Raw genomic sequence first — 19563 nt, forward strand, 5'->3', positions numbered from 1 at the left:
CTGGGTGGGGTAGGAGAGTGGGTAGGTACCAGGGTAGGAGCGCAGGGACATTCTGTGCCCCCCGCCCCGGACCCTTAACGACGGTACTGCTGGGGCTTCAGCCTCCAGGGGAGCCTTCCCTTCCAGGAACTGGAATCAGGGCCCATTGAGGAACTGCAGGGAAGAGGAGCAGGGAAACGCTGCCTTCCGGAAGCATTAGAAGGGTTATGTACCTTGATTCAGTGAAGAAAAGGCCTGGAAAGCTTACAGAGGTCACATGGAGACAGTTGGAATCCCAGGCTTCTAGAATAAAGGCTGAACTCAGGGACCTAAGAATGGGCGGAGAATGGGGGACCGAAACAGATATTCATGGCAGAAACGCAATATTGAGAAATTCAGGAGCACCTTAGAAACCATTTCCGGCATCTTTATTTTCCAGATGAGGAAACTGAGTCTCAGAGAGACGAAGTTGTTTCAGCAGAGTCTTGCTGCTGTCTCCCTGTGCCCTCCCCCTCCCCCTAGAGCATCTTTGCTGCACCCCACACATACAAGCCAGTGCTCCCTTCCAGGGCCAGGGAGAGCTGTGCAGTCTGGCCCCTCCTCTGGGCAGGGAGCTGTGTCGCAACTGGGAGCAGGCAAGGGGGCTATTTCCGGATCCCTTCTGTGTGCCTGAGGCACTCGATGGGCCAGAAGCCACAGTGCTGGCTTTTCTGTTGTTCCTGCGGATTTGGGCCTCCAGCCCTGCCCCAGTCCTTTTTCTGCCCTGGCTGTGCTCTGAGTCCTGGGGCCAGCATGACGCCTGGCACACAGTAGGCCATCAGGTTTGACACAGGAATGACTAAACGGTTGGAGAAGCCCTATCCCCGTGGCAGGGACCCCAGGCACAAGGTGAGGCCTCCGAGCCACTCCTGTAACTCTGCCGACAGTCCCTTTGTTCTTCCCTCTCCACAGGCAAAGAACAGAAGGAGACCAACATCGAATCCATGAAAATGGAGGCAAGTGTTTTCCTCAACCCCCAGGGGCTCTGTGGATCCTGATTCTAGGAGAAGAGAGCCACCGCTCTGACCGACTGTGGCGAGTGTGTGTGAGGGGCCCAAGGTGGCCCCTGGCCCCTTCTTTACATGTCCCTCTGTGAGGAGCAGAGGAAGTGGGTGTGGAGGTTGGAAGGCCCCCAGCGAGGCAGCCAGCTGGTCCCCCTTCAAGACCAAGCACCTCCCCTCCCAGTTTATGTCCTGCCCCACATCCCTCACTTCTCCAGCCCAGACAGGGGCTTGGCCCACACTCGCAGGGCTGGCATCTCTGGCCAGGAGTCAGAGCTCTGTGTTCTGCTCGAGGTGAGTGCCTCCTTGGTTTCCCCTCCAGGAGGAAAAAACCCTGCAGCGGGGCTGTCCGTGCTCACCTTAATGCCGGTCTGTCTCTGTCATCTCTGTCCTAGGGCTCCCGGGGCCGGCTGCGGGGTGGCCTGGGCTGGGAGTCCAGCCTCCGCCAGCGGCCCATGCCGCGGCTCACCTTCCAGGCGGGGGACCCCTACTACATCAGCAAGCGCAAGCGGGACGAGTGGCTGGCACGCTGGAAAAGGGAGGTGAGGTGCCTTCTGGCCTGGGCCCCAGCCTGTCCCACGGAACTGGGAAACCGGAAGTTAGCTTCAGCCACTGTCTGCAGCTGTTGTCAGGCCCTGGCTGAGCCTCAGTTTCCCCTTCAGGTTAACCTCTCGCACTTACAGGGCACTGCTGGATCCCTAGGCAGTGGCTGGGTCCTTTGTTCTTTCAACAAATGTTATTGGACATTTACCGTGTAACCAGGCAGTGTCCTGGGCTTTGCGCGTATAGAATTCCTGCCCTCTTGGAGCTGACATTCTGATGGGGAAGATGGACAGGAAACAAGTAAACAAGGGGTTGAAATAGAGGTTAACAGAGGCCTGCTTTAGGTGGGGTGGTCAGGACAGGCTTCTTGGAGGAGGTGGCATTTAAGTTCAGGCCTAAAGGAACAGAAGAGCTGGCTCTGTGAGTTGTGGGGTGGGGGAGAACATTCTAGGCAGAGGAAATAGCACAAGCGAGGCCCTGACTTGTTTGGCTACGTGAAAGACCGATACTCCCAGAGTGAACCGAGCAGGGGAGAAAGTGGGGTCCGATGAAGCTGGGCGGTAAGCAGGGTCCAGTCATACAGGGCCTTGAGGTCCCGGCCGAAAGCTGTTTTTTTGTTTGTTTGTTTGTTTTATAAATTTATTTATTTATTTTTGGCTGCGTTGCTGCACGGGCTTTCTCTAGTTGCGGCGAGCAGGGGCTGCTCTTTGCTGCGGTGCCCGGGCTCCTTCTCATTGTGGTGACTTCTCTTGTTGCGGAGCACGCAGGCTCAGTAGTTGTGGCTCGCGGGCTCTAGAGCGCAGGCTCAGTAGTTATGGTGCATGGGCTTAGTTGCTCCGCGGCATGTGGGATCTTCCCGGACCAGGACTCGAACCCGTGTCCCCTGCATTGGCAGGTGGATTCTTAACCACTGCGCCGCCACCGGGGAAGCTGCCCCGAAAGCTGGTTTAACGCTGTGTCCTGGGAAGCCATTGAAGGTTTCTATGCAGGGGAGTGATTTGATGTGGATTAAAGGAGCAGCAATGGAGACGGATAGGGACAGATCCGGAGATTTAGAGATAGAAACAGCAGGGCTTGCTGATGGATGGCCGGGGTGGGGGAGGGGAGGGAATGGAAGCACGACTCCCAGGGGTTTGGCCTGAACGCCTGGGTGATGGGTGTGCTACTTCCTTAGGTGGGGAAGACTAGGGGAGGAACGAGTTTGGGACGGGAGGGAATCAAGGGTTTAGCCTGAGATGCTGAGGTGCCTGGAGCCTGGAGCCTAGGGAGGTCCAGGCTGCAAATCAAAGATGAGACGGCGTCAGGAGCAGAACCTGGCGTTTAAGTCCACGAACACTGATGAGCTCATGTAGGAAACAGGAGGAGAAAGCAGAGACAGTGTCTCTGGATTCTGTGCACAGAAACCCGACACTTAGAGCCACGTGGAGAGGGGGACTAAGAAGGGGCCTGGGAGGAAGAAGAGGGAGGAAGAGCCGTGTCTCAGAAAGGAGAAGGTTTTCCAGAGGCAGTGGCCGCCCAGCCCTGCGGAGGCTGAGTTGAGACAGGCTGTTTGCACCTGCCGATCTGGAGGTAGCTGGTGACTTTTAGAGAGGCTTCTGTGCGGGTTGGGAGGGAGAAAGCCAGCCCAGGGAGGGCTTCAGTAGCGAGGGGAGGTGATGCCGTGGAGACCAAGGGGCGAAACCAGTTTACGAAGCACCATTGTGGGGCTGCTCTCCTGTATGTCTGGTTAGTAGAGAGAAGCCCGTTGACCTACCGGCACCAGGAAGGGAAGGGAAACGCGAACTGCCACCACGTGGGGCCTTTCACCTTCACTCTCACTTGTCTTTACCCCAGGCCTGCAAAGGATGGTGTTATGCCGTTTGCATTGTGTGAGAACTTGCTCTAGAGAAAGTTCAGTACAGGGTGGGGTGGCTACTTGATTGTTTCCAGTTCCTTTGGGATCCAGGAAGGCAGAAATTTCTCTCCTGGAGGAGCCTGGAAAAGGGACAGCCTGTCCAAGGTCTGGGAGAAGAGAGACTTGACTCTGAGCATTAAGCGTGGTCTTTGGGATGGAAATTCATTCAGGACCTGGGGCTATTCCCCTGTGGCCTGTGGGAGGGGCTTTGCTTTTTAACCCCTTGTTATGAGTGGCCTGTATTTCTGCTCTCCCTTAGCCCTAGGGCCAGAGGCTAGATATAAAGACTTCTTTTTTTTTCTTTAACATTTATTTGTTTATTTGGCTGCACCGGGACCTCGTTGGTGCGTGTGCGGGATCTTTTAGTTGCGGCACGTGGGCTCTAGTTCCCTGACCAGGCATGGAACCCGGGCCCCCTGCACTGGGAGCGCAGAGTGTTAACCACTGGACCACCAGGGAAGTCCCTAGATATAAAGACTTTTACGCTTGAAAAGCTTCTAGAAATTTGGTGATCCTCAAACTGTGCTCCCTTGAAGAAGCAGTATGGAGGCCTGCTCTCAGTTGCAATAAAAAAGGCAGGTCTTTTCTCAACTCACAGGGAAAAGTAAGATAATAGATACATTTTCTCAATTTTAAAATTTCCACTAAAATTTAAAAAGACTTTTTTTAAAATTATGAACCTGTTCTGACATAGACAGAAATAGAGAGACTAGTATAATGAACCCCCATGTACCTATCACCAAAGTGCAACAACCATTAAAAGCTTTTCTAGAAAAAAAGAAACCTTTGGCATCTGCTTCCCCCAACTGATAAAGGTCATCAATGAGCGTGAACAGAAAAACTTTAAAGTTGATTTAATTTACAATATTTTAGGGATGCGTGACTTGAGATGTAGAGACTTGCACCCAGAATATATTTTCTGCTAGTAACGTTCCTTGTTCATATGATACATCTCAAGATTTCCACGACTTCCGGTACAAGCGCTAGAACCCTGGAGCCCATTGTTTCAGACTACGGGCTGGGGCTGCAGAGTTACGAGCTGGCCACAGCTTACTCAGGGCACAGGGAAGGGGCTGGAATGGGATTGAGTTCAGGCTGCTACTGCCACGTGGGGGCCATCCCCAGAGACCACACTCGCCCCTCTTGGGCTCTGCCAGGGCACTAGGGAAGGGCTAGCTACAGGTAACAAGAGCATTGGGGAGGACTTCCCCGGCAGTCCAGTGGTTAAGACTCTGTGCTTCCACTGCAGGGGGCTCGGGTTTGATCCCTGGCCAAGGGACTAAGATCCCACATGCCTTGCGGCCAGAGAGAACCGTGGGGAAACACAGGTAGCTCCCGAGATTCCCAAGTGCCCCTCAGGCTAAAGAGCAGTAACTGTCTTCGTCAGACCTGTTTTCTAAGTGGCTTACCAAGGGGAAAGAAATCCGTCCTCCTTTTGCAGTAGCCTCTTAGTTATCTGGCACTTGGCCCTTTCTTCTGAAACTGCCTCACTAGGCCTTTCTGACCTCATCCCCAAGATTCTTCCCATCTCCTCCAACCGCATCTTCTTAGCATCCTCCTCTGTCCCTTGACTGTGGCACTCCCAGATGCCTGCTCCCTCCCTTGATAGTGGCACCCCCAGATGTCTGCTCCCACCCTCAGCCAGACTTTAAAGACCTTTTTTTTTTTGGTTGTGTTGGGTCTTCATTGCTGCGCGTGGGCTTTCTCTAGCTGTGCTGAGCGGGGGCTACTCTTCCTTGTGGTGCGCAGGCTTCTCATTGTGGTGGCTTCTCTTGTTGTGGAGCACGGGCTTTAGGCATGCAGGCTTCAGTAGTTGTGACTCTTGGGCTCTAGAGCGCAGGCTTAGTAGTTGTGGTGCAGGGGCTTAGTTGCTTCATGGCATGTGGGATCTTCCTGGACCAGGGATCGAACCCGTGTCCCCTGCATTGGCAGGCGGATTCTTAACTACTGCGCCACCAGGGAAGTCCCCTCAGCCAGTCTTGCTCCCCTTACCACTTGTGTGCTTTTTTGGGATCCTACTCCCAAAAAAGACACATTCCCTACTGCCAAATACAAGCTGTTTCCCAGACTATGCCCCTGGGAGGTCCCGCCAGCATTTCCAAACCTCAGAAGGTGATGCCTGCCCTTTGAAGTTCCTGCAGGGCACCATCATTGAGCCGACAGTCAGAACCCTCCCTGTCTGAGTGCCCAGTAAGATACTGGAGCGACCAGAAGCCTAGGGGATTCCTGGTTATCCTATGACAGGGCGAGGGATCGGGCACCTCAGGGAGAGCATCACCAAGGGACTCTTAGACTAATTCTGCCTGGGGTCATCCTCAAATCAGCAAGAGTTGGCTTTTGGCTTTTAAAGGATGAACTTGAATTTAGGGAAGCGGGAGGAAAGGCACTGCAGAAAGAGACATACAGCATGTGCAAAGGTTCGGAGGCACAAGACAGTGTGGCCTTTTCAGGAATGGAGGTTCATGGTGGTGGGTGATGGAGCACAGGGTGCAGGTGCTGGGCTCAGAGCAGCAGGAGTGTGGCTGGGAAGCTGGGCGGGGCCTGAGGGCCTGTGTGCCCTGCTGTGGTGCTTCACCTGATCCCAGTCTGCACCTGGTCCACATGCCCCACCTGTAGGGCCTTCTTCCCTCAAAGCATCCCCCTCGGCTTAGTTTCCTTTTCCCGTGACCACCCTTGTCAGTCCACAGTTACTGAGTGAGGTCTGCTCTTTACTGTGCTGTCCATCTGAGATTATCTGCCTCCCCAGGCCTTTAAAAAAAAAATTAAGAAGACTTAGAATATCACAAATGAATGAAATTTTAAATAATTGGATGAGGAAAATGGGGCATTTCCTCCTTCCCTGAGGCTGAAGTGGGGCTTCCTGCTGGAACTGGGATGCTGGTGTCTGTCCCATCTCCTATTCTCTGCATCTCTATGCCAGTCCTTTTAGTCATCACCAGGTCCTGCTACAAACCCAGCAATGGCTCTCCACTGTCTCCCCATCATGTCAGAAATCCTCTGGTTGTTTCTCAAGGCTTCAACCCTCACTGTGACCTCCACAATGGCTCCACCCCACTTCACTACCATTCTGTAATAGGAAGGTCCCCCGTGAGGGACCAGTCTCCCCTTTATACGTCCTTCCTCCCTGCCGTTGTTCCTGCTGTGCTTTCCCCTATCCATGCTTCAGGGTTGAGTCCCAGAGTTGCTACCTCCTCCAGGAAGCTCTCTAGGATTTCTCCAGTCCACACTGACCTCTTCCCTCCTCTGCACCCCTGCAGTCCTTAGTGTTAATATTGTTGGGTTTAGCAATCAATTATACTTCATAGAGTATTTTTCACTAACTCTTTCTTACATGTTATGTCTTCACCAATCATGCCCAACCTGATTTGGGGCAGGGAGAACAGGCTCAATGAATACCTGTTGGTTGACTAAGCAGTTGGGAGGTGGGTGAATACGAGACCTCTTCTCAGGGAGCTCAGGCCCAAGCCGTTGGTTTGCGGGGGTCCTGACAAGTGTACCCGGAGAACAGCGTGGGGCTGGGGGACTGTAGGTGGGCTCCCACGGGTAAGGCAGCGGCTGAGTCTTCGCCACCCTGTGCTCCTGCTGTTCCCACTGGGCCTCTGCTGTGCTTGAGTCGAGGAGAACCTTCCTTGGCCTGGCAGAGCTGGCCCAGGCCTGGGCAGCTGGGAGGGCAGAGGCGAGGCATCCCTCCACCCCAAAGGGGGCAGTTCCAGGCTCCTCCTTCTGACTATTTTCAGAACAGAATGACCCTGAGGGAGCGCTTTAGGCTTAGGAAGGGCTTTTTACAGGTGTTACTTTATTAACCCTCATTACTGAGAGGCAGAGGCCTGGCCAAGCAGCTGGAACAGTCATTGAGCCAGAGAGCCTGCAGACTCCCAGTGTGTATCACTGCTTAGGGCTTTAGGACACAGTTACGGCCGGGTGATGTTATGACTCTCATTAATCTCTTCACCCCAACTGATTCTAAATTACTTAGAGCCAAGGTACCGTGTCCTGCTGATCTAGGATCTGGTTTCTTTCCTGGCTCCCAACCCGGAAGGAAGGACTTCTGCATCCTTAGACTTATTAGATGCTTAATACATATTAAATACTGATAACGAATAACCTGTGGTCCAAATATCACAGTATCTCCTCCCCTCCCCTCTCCCTCCTGCCCTCAGACCCCCCTCCCCTCCTCACAGGCTGCCCTCATGGCCTCCCCTTTCCTGGAGGTGAGTCCAGATGCCGACTCGGCTACTGACTGGATGTGGGACCTTCAGCCTCACTTACTGAGCACAGCTGAGGTCCCTGTGCTGTTTCTAGACTTGGCTCTACTCTGCTCTCCCGGGCATGTCTCATCTTCATGGGAGTAGCACTCACCAGTTTGTTTTCTGCTTCTGCCCAACCTGAGCTTGTTCAAAGCAGGCCCTCTTGGCACCTCTGCCTCCAGGGCCGCCATTCAGGAGGTACTAGGTAAAGGTTTGCTGAATGAATTAATGAATAATTCGAATCTCAGAGTTGTGTGGGTTAGTCAGGTATACTACATAACATTTATAGCACAGGGCTAGCGTATAATAGGACACGGATAATGTTTTTTTTTGTTTGTTTGTTTTTTTGGGCTATGCAGCGCAGCTTGTGGGATCTTAGTTCCCTGACCAGGGATTGAACCCGCACCCTTGGCAGTGAAAGCGCGGAGTCCTAACCACTGGACCGCCAGGGAATTCCCAGAAATGAATAATTTTTAAAAACTGATTTTACATAAGTATTACACAAATACATTCCTGTTAAAAAAATAAATAAACCCATCCCTTCCCAGTGATTTTAATTCCCCCATCAGAGAGGTACCTAATGCTATCAGTTTGGTGTATATATGACATGATTTTCTCTGTCTATCTATGTGTGTGTGTAAATATATAATTTTGCTTCACAGTTGCTTTTTTTTTCTTTTCCTTTTTTTAATATATATAGAACCACACCGTAGTTTCATTTTACAGCTTGGTTTTTTGCTTAGAATAAATCTGGGCAATCAAGCCACGTAATTACTGTTCTCCTCCACCATATGGATTACCACGATTTTATTTAACCATTCTCTCACTGGCGGACACTTGTGTGGTTTACAGTATTTCACTGCATAAGCACTGCAGCAGTGAACATCCTGGGTCACGCCTCTTTGCGCATCTGTTGCTCTAAGATAGATACCTAGAAAGAGAAATGCTGGGTTGAAAGGAATATATATCTTGCATTTGATACAGTCTCTGCCAAATTGTCCTCCAGAAAGGGCAGTGCCAATTTATGCTCCCGTAAACAAGGTATGAGAAGATCTCCACCTTTGCCAACATCAATATTTTGCTAATCTAACGGGTGGGAAAACGGTGTCTTGTTATGATTGTAATTGGCATTTCCCAGATAATAAGTGAGGTTGGACACCTTTTCATATGTTTATCGGCCATTTGTGCTGCTGCTCCTGCGAGCTGAGCAAATGTTGCTTCCTCTTGCTTTATAACCCTGCAGTCTCAACAGACTGTGCTTCCTGTCGGCCCTGGGAAGAACAGCCTGTGAACGTCCAGCCTGTGAATGTCATCTCCTGCTGTGCTATATTCCATTTAATAAGCAACCGCTAAGCACCTACTACGTCGGGGGCGGGGGGGGGGCATTGTGCTGGGGGCTTTGGGAATAAGGAGGTGAATTAAGTGTGATCTCCTGGGCTTTAGTACAGGAGATGTGAGAAATGGCAACACAAAGTAGACCATTAAGGACTCAAACCAAATTATTAGCAAAGTATGTGCGTAGCAGTTTTAGGGGATTCCGACTGGCAGACGGTCCTTGCTTATTCACTATATGTAAACTAATGAAAACCCGAACGCTTGCAGGATGGCCTCAAAAATAACATCACCCTTGAAGGAGATGATGCCATTTGGAGCAGGCATGACAAGTGTACTTTACCAAAAGGCTGAACACATTTTAAAGGGACTCCTGTGACAGCTCGTAATCAGTAGTGAGCTCCAGGGCTGGCCTTTAGGACGGGCTGTGAAACTGTCATCATAGAGGCGCCCCATTGTCTCTTAAATGGACCGGCTGTTTGCACACTGGCGTGTTCATTCCATCTGGGGGCCACAGAGAGAAGAGCTCTTAGAACAACCCTCACTTTTTAGTGGTGAGAAAACAGTAGTGGGGAGGATGGTCGTAATTTGAGTCTGGTCCACCAGCGGCCACGGCCAAGCCTGAGCTAGGCCAAAGGGGTAGCTTTGTGAGCACGTACTTCACGCCAGGGACTGTGCCGAAAGCATTAACTCTCGCCACAGTCCTAAGAGATGATAAAGTTAATTTGTCTATCAGGATTCACACAATGGAGGCCACCCCTGTGGCCCAGCCCAGTTCACGAATCTAAACCTAGGTCAGTGCCTGGGAATTCCCTGGTGGTCCAGCGGTTAGGACTCCGTGCTTCCACTGCAGGGGGCACGGGTTCCATCTGGGGTTGGGGAACTAAGATCCCAGCATGCCTCGTGGCGCAGCCAAAAAAGTTTAAAGGATAAAATAAAATAAATAAACCTAGGTTAGTGCAGTTACAGGAAACTCTTGCCCAGGAATCCTAACATCCACCAATCACAATCCTCCAACTCAGTTTAGCGAGCTCACCTTCCCCTAGGAAACAGGACCGGCTGCCTTTTAGGGAAATTCCATCTCTCCTAGCCAATCACGCCCTGTTCCGAGGTGCCTCTTCTAACAGTAGGTGAACCTCGCTCTCGCCCAGCAACCCTGGTCAAGAGCGCGTGCAGCTCTGAGGTGCTGTTCTCCCCCAGTCCAAGCGCTGTTCTGCCTTGAATAAAGGACATCAAACTTGTTACTAAATTGTATTTTTTTCATTTGACAGGTATATTATCTGCAATTACTACAAGAACTAATTTTTATGCCCATTTTACGATTAGGAAGCTAAGATTCCCCTAGGTGAGGAGGTTAAGAGCCACGTGGATGTCCTTGTGGAGAGGCCCATGGGCTAAACCAGACTCCAGATTGCATGCTGCTTCTGTTTCGTACCCAGATGACTCCACTAGAACCGGGTCTTCCTGGTTTTCAGTCTTGGCTTCCCCTGAAACAACAGAATGGGGTGGGAGGGAGCACAGTGGCCCAGCCCTCCTGCCCATGCTGCCTCACCCCACCTCCGCCCTCACCCCACCTTGGCTGCCGGGTCTTGCCAGGTGTGGGTCCTTTTCACCCTGGGGACCCCTCCCGCACTTCCTGCTCCCCTCATTTGGTCCTGAGCCCTTGCCCTTGAATTACTGTTTTTTCATGATCTTATGTTTGATGTTGTGAAACTGGCTTAAATGAATGGACTGAGATTCAGGAGGTCTGGTTTCTGGGCTCAGCCTCTACCCCTGATCAATTTGAGAAGGTCATTCTCTTCTCTGCGCTTTAGTTTCCTCGTTTGCAGTGTGACACAAATAGACTAGCCGACCCCCGAGATTCTGAAATTGCATAATTTAGGGGCAGGAGGACTGGAGTCATGACCTGTAGCTCCCTTTGTCTCTTATATGACCTTGTACATACATCCTAAATTAAATATTTGAGTGAATTCTCAGACTTCACATATATGCCTCTTCAAGAGGCACATACATAAAGCATCTTGATAAAGATGCTTAGAAAAAAACTTTCATAAAATTCACATTTTGTGCTAGAATATAGCTTTCCTTTTTGTTGCGGTACGCGGGCCTCTCGCTGTTGTGGCCTCTCCCGTTGCGGAGCACAGGCTCCGGACGCGCAGGCTCAGCGGCCATGGCTCATGGGCCCAGCCGCTCCGCGGCATGTGGGATCTTCCAGGACCGGGGCACGAACCCGTGTCCCCTGCATCGGCAGGCAGGCTCTCAACCACTGCGCCACCAGGGAAGCCTAGAATGTAGCTTTCTTTTCCTCTTCATGGTGGTCCCCTTTTCTTCCTCTGTGTTTTCTGCCAGGATCAGAAAGGTGGGACATGAAGCTCATCGTTAACTAGGCCTGGGCGAGGGAGGGGCTTGAATCCATCACTAAAAAAGCTGATGTTGCAAATGCACCCCTGTCTGACAGGCACATATTCCTGGGGCATTTCCTTAGCTCAGGAACTCACCTCCTTGTTCTGACTTTGGTCGCCATGTTCCTAGGTCTGCCCCTGACCGCTAGTTTTCATTAGTCACACAATCATCTGTTCATTATTTTATTTATTTTATTTTTGGCTGCATCGGGTCTTAGTTGTGGCACGCGGGATCTTCGCTGAGGCGTTCGGGATCTCTCATTGCGGCGTGCAGGCTTCTCTCTAGTTGTGGCGCTTGGGCTCCAGGGCGTGTGGGCTCTGTAGTTTGTGGCACACAGGCTCTCTAGTTGAGGTGCGCGGGCTCAGTAGTTGTGGTACGCGGGCTTAGTTCCCTGGCCAGGGATCGAACCCGCGTCCCCTGCATTGTAAGGCAGATTCTTTACCACTGAACCACCAGGGAAGTCCCTGTTCGTTACTTTAGAGAGTTACAAACCTTGACTGAGCAAATACTTTGTGCTCAGGCTTTCAGAAAACTCCACATGCATCTGGGTCTCTACTGTGTTCCCACATTTTCTAGACACTAGAGAAACACATTTAAAGGAATGTCAGAATCCCACCCTGGGAGAGGTAGGCAGGTAAGTACTGCAATAGGTTGCAATAGAAATGTGAGGAAAGGGGCCATGGGAGCGGCTAACTTGCCCTGCCCAAGGAGCCCGGGAAAGCTTGCCAAAGAAGAGACATCCTGCAGGCCTGCCACTGGGACAGGAGTTTGCCTAACAGGGACAGTGGGGGCAGGGCATTGAGTGGGATCATGAGGTAGGTGGTCCAAGAAACCCTCTAGGAGTTTGGGATCTAGAGCACCTCAAGATTTCTTGCATATTTAGTTCAGCTTTTGGAAACATCCTCATAGCCCTTGCTACGAGGCAAACAGGAGAAGACATAACGGTGCCCTTCTCTCTGCTTTGTTTTAAAGATCAGACCATTCGTTAAGGAGGTCCAGGGAGGCTCAAGCGTGGCGGGGGTCAGCTGGACTCTGTTAAGGAGCCTACGCTCTAGATGAAGGAGTGAACGGACTTGTGTTAGTATTTCTTAGATACACAGAGCACCGTGCTGGCGCTGCAGGAGACTGCTGCACCCAGTCCCAGGGCACACATGGTCTAGAGGAGGAGGCAGGAGTGCTCACCATGAGCTGCTGTGTCAGATGCAGTTCTGTGCTCCTGCCACCACGAGTCTGGTGAGCACAGAGGAGGGCGAGAGAGCTTCTGCAGGAACTCCTGGAAAGTTTCATGGAGGAGGTGTCCTTTGAGAATTCCAGTAGGGATAAATAGAGAAGGTGTTTCAGGGAAAAGAACCACTGAGGGCAAAGAGAAGGAGACATGAAGCTTCTGGGTTGTTTAGGGAACAGCAAGAGATCTGGTAACTAGGTGTGGGAGTTGGGGAGGAAGAAGAGAGAAAACTACAAAGGGAGATGGTCAGATCGTCACCAGTCTTCCTGTCATAGTGAGAAATGCAGGCTTCACTGTGTAGAGGGAGCTGGAATGTGAGAGAACTGGATGTGTATTTTGGGAAGATAACCGTGGCCGCATTGTAAGGGGGCCCAGAGCAGGGAAGGTTAGACCAATTAGGAGGGCATTACGTCTGGTGTTGGCGGAGGGTCCAGGCAGCGGGAGGCAGACTTGGTAGATACAGATTGCCTCTGGTTGGCAGGAAGAGAGAAACCTGCCTGGGGTTTGGGGGCTGGGGGTGAGGGGGCATTATCTCAGCTAGGGAGGAAGAGCAGGTTTGGGGCAGGAAGGTGGTATGGACTTTCCATTTTCTTAAGGATGTATTTTGATGAGCAGAAGTTTTTCATTTTAATAAAGTCCAATTTAACCAAATTTTTCTTGTATTGGGGTGCGTGTGTGTGTGTGTGTGTGTGTGTGTGTGTGATCTCTTGAGTTCTCTGCCTACCCCAGGGTCATGAAGATATTCTCTTAGGAGGAGTGGACTTTGTGTGTGTGTGTGTGGTACGTGGGCCTCTCACTGCTGTGGCCTCTCCTGTTGCGGAGCACAGGCTCCGGACACGCAGGCTCAGCGGCCATGGCTTACGGGCCCAGCCGCTCCGCGGCACGTGGGATCTTCCCGGACCGGGGCACGATCCCGTGTCTCCTGCATTGGCAGGCGGCCTCTCAACCACTGCCCCACCAGGGAAGCCCGGGAGTGGACTTTTAAGTTAGGTTTTGGACAAGCTGCTTTTGAGAAGCCAGCATGGTGGCTGTTGGTGGGGAGAGGGTTAGCAGGCACTCAAGAGTCATCCACCTGGAAGGCAAGTGCAGGCTGGTGAGCAGGGAGGGAAGAGCCCAACGCATGGAGAGCAGCCCTGCCTTGAGAGGACCCGGGTGGGGAGCGGCAGGCACTTGGGGCCTCTGGGAGCAGCTGGCTGGCATGCGCTGTGTGTTTGTGTGTGTGTGTGTGTGAATGTTACCATCTTTCTGACTTGCCACTCTTTAATAACAACTCTTCACAGATGCCGTATGACTCTAGTCAATGATTAGTGGGCAGGATATTTTAACTTTTCACTTCTAACTCAGATGGATTAAACAAAAATAGGGATAAAACAGTGCAGTCTCCTATATATTTGAATCTAGATACTGTTTAAAAGGCAACTATAAAAAAATAATAATAAAAAAAAAAGGCAACTATATGGGGCAAACAAAAAACCAGAAATTGAGTTGGACTTGCTTTATATATACCAAGGATGCTGTTGGAATTCAGTATTTCTTAAAGGGCAGGTTTGTGTATTACCTGGGCAGTGCGTTAAAAAGGCACATTCCAAGGCCCCATTCTGAAACTAGGAGGCAGAAACTCTGGTGTTGTTCCTGAGAAATCTGGTTTTCTAGTCAGGGCTCCATGGTTCTGGGGCTTGTGAAAGTTTGAGAACCACAAAGCTTCGGAAGATTCGAAGTAAACCAAATCTGACAGCAGAGATTCCTCCAAAAATGCATTTATTGTATCACCTACCACCCTGTCACCCACATCGGGGGTCTCCCCGCACATTCGGATCACCTGGGAGTTTGCTTTAACCACCGCTGCCTGGGCCCCTCCCTCTGGGTCCAGTGCATCTGGAATTTAACGATGGGCCCTGGCCCAGAGCGTTCCTAAAACTCTCCAGGTGATTCTAATGTACAGCGGGGTTGAGACTCTCAGACCTTGAACACACCGAGCCAAGGAAGAAGTACGGGCTCTAAGGCCGGCACAGCTAGAGAACCGTTTCCAAACGTAGGTGGGGGAGAAGACCGGAAAGGACTTTTCCTTTGGGATGGAGATGGTAGGCGTTCCTGCTGTTTTCAGCAAAGGTTTACCGCAGTGCTTGTCTGCTGGGCTCCTCCTGGGTCTTCTCTTTGGACCCTGAAACTTGATAGGGTCTGCATGCCTGAATCTGAATGGTGGTCCCTGAGGTCCCTCCCTTTGACCCCTGGAGGCGGGAGATGGGGTTGGGGGAGGGGAGGAGAAAGCAGCCCAGGCTGTTCAGGTTTACCTGGTTCCTGTTGATACACCCCCCCCACCCCAGGTATAAAATTAACATTTCTCTCCAGAGTCTAGTTTTTAAAGCAAAGTGACTGTATGAGCTTGTGCTCAAGCAAACCTGTCGTAAGATTCTTTCCACCTTTTAAATGATATGCCCTCCTGACTTCCTTTGATCTTATCTGTAATATTCAGCAGATATCTGTGGTCCCATTAGACCGATCAAGAAACTAAGATACAGAGAAGCTAGGTGCGTACTGACCGTCCTGGCGTCGGCTGGGATCCCCTGCTCACATGCTGCTCCGTCTGTTCTTTCTCCTGGCGAGGGGCAGGTGAGGTCTGGGGACCTGCAGCAACGCCACCGCCACCCCTGCTCCCCGCCCAGAGCCTGCACTCGACTCGCTCCGGGTTAGGGGATGGAAGTGCTGGGGACAGGAGACTTGGGTTTGTGGAGAAGCCTCCCCCTCTGCAGCAGACCCGGAGCTGTAGGGAAAGAGGACGCGGATCGGCGCGGGGAGGGAAGAGGCAGCAGCTGAGGCTCCAGGAGCCTGATGGCAGGTCTGGAGAGTTGGGGCTTCCAAGCCCTCCCATTAGGGAAGCGTGGTAATGACCTGGGAAGGAATGGGGGAGCCAGGGAGGAATGAGGGCTGCCTGGGACAGAGGCGGGGAGATGGAGAAGTGAGGGGTCAGCGAAGAGGTGGCTCCCAGACCCTGCATTTTACGCTCTGGATCAGAATTTCTGTGACTGAGCGGATGGTACAACAGGCCCCAGGCAGCTCTCCTCCCCAGCAGGTGTCCATACAGCTGTGCTCGTGCTTCTCCCTGGGAAGCTAATGCGGTTGCAGATGCCCCCGGTGATCTGGCCGTGCTGTCTGGGAAACCTGGGAGGCTGGGCCCAGTCCTGGTTCACCCTCTCTCATCCTCCCTTGAGGCTTCCTGCCTTTCCCGATCCGGGCCACCTCGGATTTCCTTCAGCACATGGAGGAGGCATCTCCACCACATAATTTACCGTCTAATTGCATGCTGTCTTGAATGAGGGCTGTGGTTTCATGTGCGGCGGGTCTTGGGCACGCAATTAGGCTGTGAGTAACAGGCGGGTGGAAGCCATCTCCTGCACCGTCTCCTCCATGTCCTTCCTGGCCTGGCTACTGCATGTGCTCGGGACTCCTAGGGCTCCTGGACCCTAGTGTTTAGGTGTGTTTCGGGCAGGCTCAGAGGTTGGCTCCAGGGTAGAGCACAGCCTCCTTACAGTTCTGAAACTAGACTAGACTGGCGGGGGAGGGGGGTGCCCCTGCCCCATGGCGTTTGCCTAAAGCTGTGCCTCTCCTGGGCCCAGGTTTGGGAAGGGCACCAAGCCCAGCCGGGCCGGCACCCTGCAGTTGCCATGGTGACCCTTTAGCTTTCCTTCCGAAGGAGGATGGATTTCTCTTTCAGCCCAGATCATCTGCCTGGGCAGCCACCATTCTGTACACTCTGGCAACCAGACTGCCTAGCCCCACTACCTTCCACTTTCTGCCACAGGGGACGGTTTGTTGAGAGGCTCAGTTTTAAATCCCAGTCCAGTATCAGAGACGGCGTGTTCTCGTTTCAAGGGGGAGCAAGAGAGAGAGGCCCAGGAGGTGGGCAGCTCCCCTCAGGTGTGTGTTTACCTCCTCCTCAGTTTTTGGCTCTGACCCTTTGGGTGGGGGGCTGAGTCCCCTGTAGGCCTGTTTCCTCATTTGTCACAGCCAGGGCCATTGGTGGTCTCCACACCTGGCTGGTATCAGAATTACCTAGGGAGGTTTTAATAGATTCCTGGGCCCTACCCCAAGCCAGCTGATCTCCATAGGTGGGGCCCAAGAATCTGTATTTTTAAAAATCTCCTCGGGTGATCCTGATACAAATAAACCCAATGAGTATGGGATTCTCCTGGCAAGGTGATCTGTGAGGCCCTCACAGGAAGGAAAGGAAGCTCTGCCCTGTGCTGAGGATTGACAGGCCGTACCGGGGTCCCAGGAGCTTCCGAAGAGCCCGTTGTAGGTCAGTCTTGTCAGGAAGCCGGTGTTTCCTGGTCATGCTGGCTAAGCCAAGACCAGGCCCCCACCTTTTCCCCACAGGAGAAGCCAGGAGAGAGAGGATGATGGGCTGGGGGGGGGGGGCGCGTGGGGGGCGGGTTGCCATAACAACCGGCTCCAGGCAGAGGCCTCCCTTCCAGGGGCTGGTACTTCACCCCAGCAATGGTGGTTTCCATGGAGATGGGTTACTGAGGGACAGGGGGAACACTTTCCCCACTTAGTGCATTAGTCAGGAGCTACCAGAAGGCAGAACATCTCTAGGTGGGATCCTTGGACCCCTGTCAACTTTGCGTTCCCCCCACCGTGGCCTCTGCTCTCTGGGTGCAGGTCTGACGCTTCCTCCCTGCTTGGTTGCTCTCTCTGTGACCGGTCTCCCTAGCAACAAGTCCTGCTAACTCCTTGTTGTTGGCTCTGTGGCTATTTTTAGCTTCATTGCCAGCAGCCCAGTCCTGGTCATTTGCTTGCAACCTCCATATGGATTGCAGGGGAATAGGAAAACAAAGATTCCTGGCCTCTTTCGGGAGCCCTGGACCTGGACCTCTTAGCGCCGATTGGAACTTTGCTGTGGAAAGTACCTGTCCGCATCTGGGAACTTGGTCAGTGGACTCCATATGAGGCTCCTGAGACAATGTTGGATTCAGTTCAGCAAACACTGCTTTCATCCTCTACAGTGTGCAAGAGGCTCTGGTCCACACTGCTTGCATGTGAACCTGAGTAAGATCCCGGCCCTGCCCTCTAGGATTTTTAATTTTGTGGAGGAGAAAGATGAGTACACAATCAGCTTAGTACAGGCAAAGACTGGCAAGTGCTAGGAGAGGATTACAAAGTGCTCTGGGAGTACGGAGGAGAAGGAGGGACAGGGTAACTTTTCAGTGGGGGAAGATCAGGGGGAGGGGCTAGAGCAGCACTGTCCAAAGAACATTCTGCAATGAGGGAAATGTTCTAAAATCTGTGTCCCTGGTACAGTAGCACCAAAAACCCACATGGGCTCTTGGACACTTGGGATGTGGCTAGTGCACCTGAGGAACTGAATTTTTATTTAATTTTAATGAATTTAAATGGCACATGCAGCCAGTGGCTCTCTTATTGGCCAGTTCAGGTCTAGAGAAACCTTCTTGGTGGAGGTAACTGGTGAATTGGGCCTAGAAGGATAGGTGGGATTTTGGCCAGTGGAAGGTGAAGGGGAAGAGCAAGGAACAGCACAAGCAAAGGCACAGAGGCAGGGAAAGGGCATATTTGGGAAACAGCAAGTGGGTGGGCAGAGTGTGGGCTGTGTGATGTAAGTGCTGCAGGTTGTGGGGGCCTTGAATACCATGCAAGGAGCGTAGATTGTAATCAACAGGTAGTCACAGGTCTACTGTGTAGTACTGAGGCTTTTGGGCTGCAGATGGAAGGGCAGGCCAGGATCAGAAGAGACATCCATCTTGATCTTGTAGCCTTTGCCGGGATAAGGTCTCGCTGGTCTTGGGGTCAGTGGGAATGTTTATGTGGCAGAAAATATGCAGTGTCCTCCCAATATGTGGCTTTGCAGATGGCTTCTTAGGGATCCCGGCTTCTCTGATTCTGAGTACAGGGACTCAGGTGGTAATGTCCTGTTTGATGGAAGCAACATAACCTCCCCACCTCCCACCAGCACTGGATTTTATGACAAAGCACGCCACAGAACGCTGAACTTTGAGTTAAAACCAGTCAGGCAGGCGTGGCATTCCCACCTGCACCTGTGGGAGTTGCTGCTCTTGGGTGGAGGATCACGACTTAGCATCTCACGTCAGCTCTGTGAGCTGGAAAGTCAGATTCACGGCACATCTTACAATCGTGCTCTTCAGAGACAGGAGTGTGACGTACACCAGGATGTTCAATTTACAGATTTATAACAGGACTTGTCCTTTCAACGCAGATCCTAGTGCTACAGGACCTAGTGGTCCTGATGTTTTCTGGCAACTTACTGGTATCAGAGTCACTGGAAAATGTAATTAAAGTTAGACGTTTGCTTGATGAACACGGGATAAGTGCTGAGAGTCAGGTGTCCTTAAGAGGTGTTTTCATCAGGCCTACTGGATCACTGCTCTCGGCCTGCCAGACAGGAAATGTGCCCTCTCTTTCAGGTCACCCTCCCTTTTGGACCATGCTGGACGCTTCCTCTCCAGCGCTTCTTTTAGGCTCTTGACATCCGCCAGATCTTCTTTTCGTCCAGGGGTTCCTCCTCTCAACATACTTCTAGAACATTTCCAAGAACCTGGCTCACTTTACATGACCCTGCTATTTTAGGTTGACTATCTTTATCTTCATCAAAAGACCTATCCCAGTCACCACCCTGGGAGGGTTACTTTGGAAGGCCGAGGACATACATGACCTGAGGATCCTAGAAGGCTGCCCTAGTTTCTTCCTGACCTTTTGCTAAAGTCACCTCTTATCCTAGATCTCGGGGTCTTTTCTGCGTTGAGGTCTCTCTCTGCCCACCAGGTACAAAGAGGACACGAATCTCAGTCTGAGTGACTGAGTATAGAAAAGGGTAACCTTACCTGTCTGTGTAGCTACAGGAGAGGGGCGGTGCTCTAAGTAGCGAGG

The 19563-nt window shown here is 52.0% G+C and overlaps 1 protein-coding gene across 9 annotated transcripts in view; it reads left to right on the forward strand.

The window, feature by feature from the left end:
- Window positions 1–19563, forward strand: part of DNMT3A (DNA methyltransferase 3 alpha) — a 106590-nt gene that overhangs the window by 60213 nt on the left and 26814 nt on the right. For all 9 annotated transcript variants that reach the window (XR_007470767.1, XR_007470769.1, XR_007470770.1 and 6 more), the window contains 2 exons: window positions 931–974; window positions 1415–1561. Coding sequence is in view for 5 of the 9 variants with exons in the window: in XM_012532413.3 (XP_012387867.1) it covers window positions 931–974; window positions 1415–1561 (191 nt within the window). In the remaining 4 variants the exon portion in view is untranslated. The remainder of the gene's footprint in view (window positions 1–930; window positions 975–1414; window positions 1562–19563) is intronic.

Source organism: Orcinus orca, chromosome 13 (assembly GCF_937001465.1).
Source record: "Orcinus orca chromosome 13, mOrcOrc1.1, whole genome shotgun sequence".
Taxonomy (NCBI): domain Eukaryota; kingdom Metazoa; phylum Chordata; class Mammalia; order Artiodactyla; family Delphinidae; genus Orcinus; species Orcinus orca.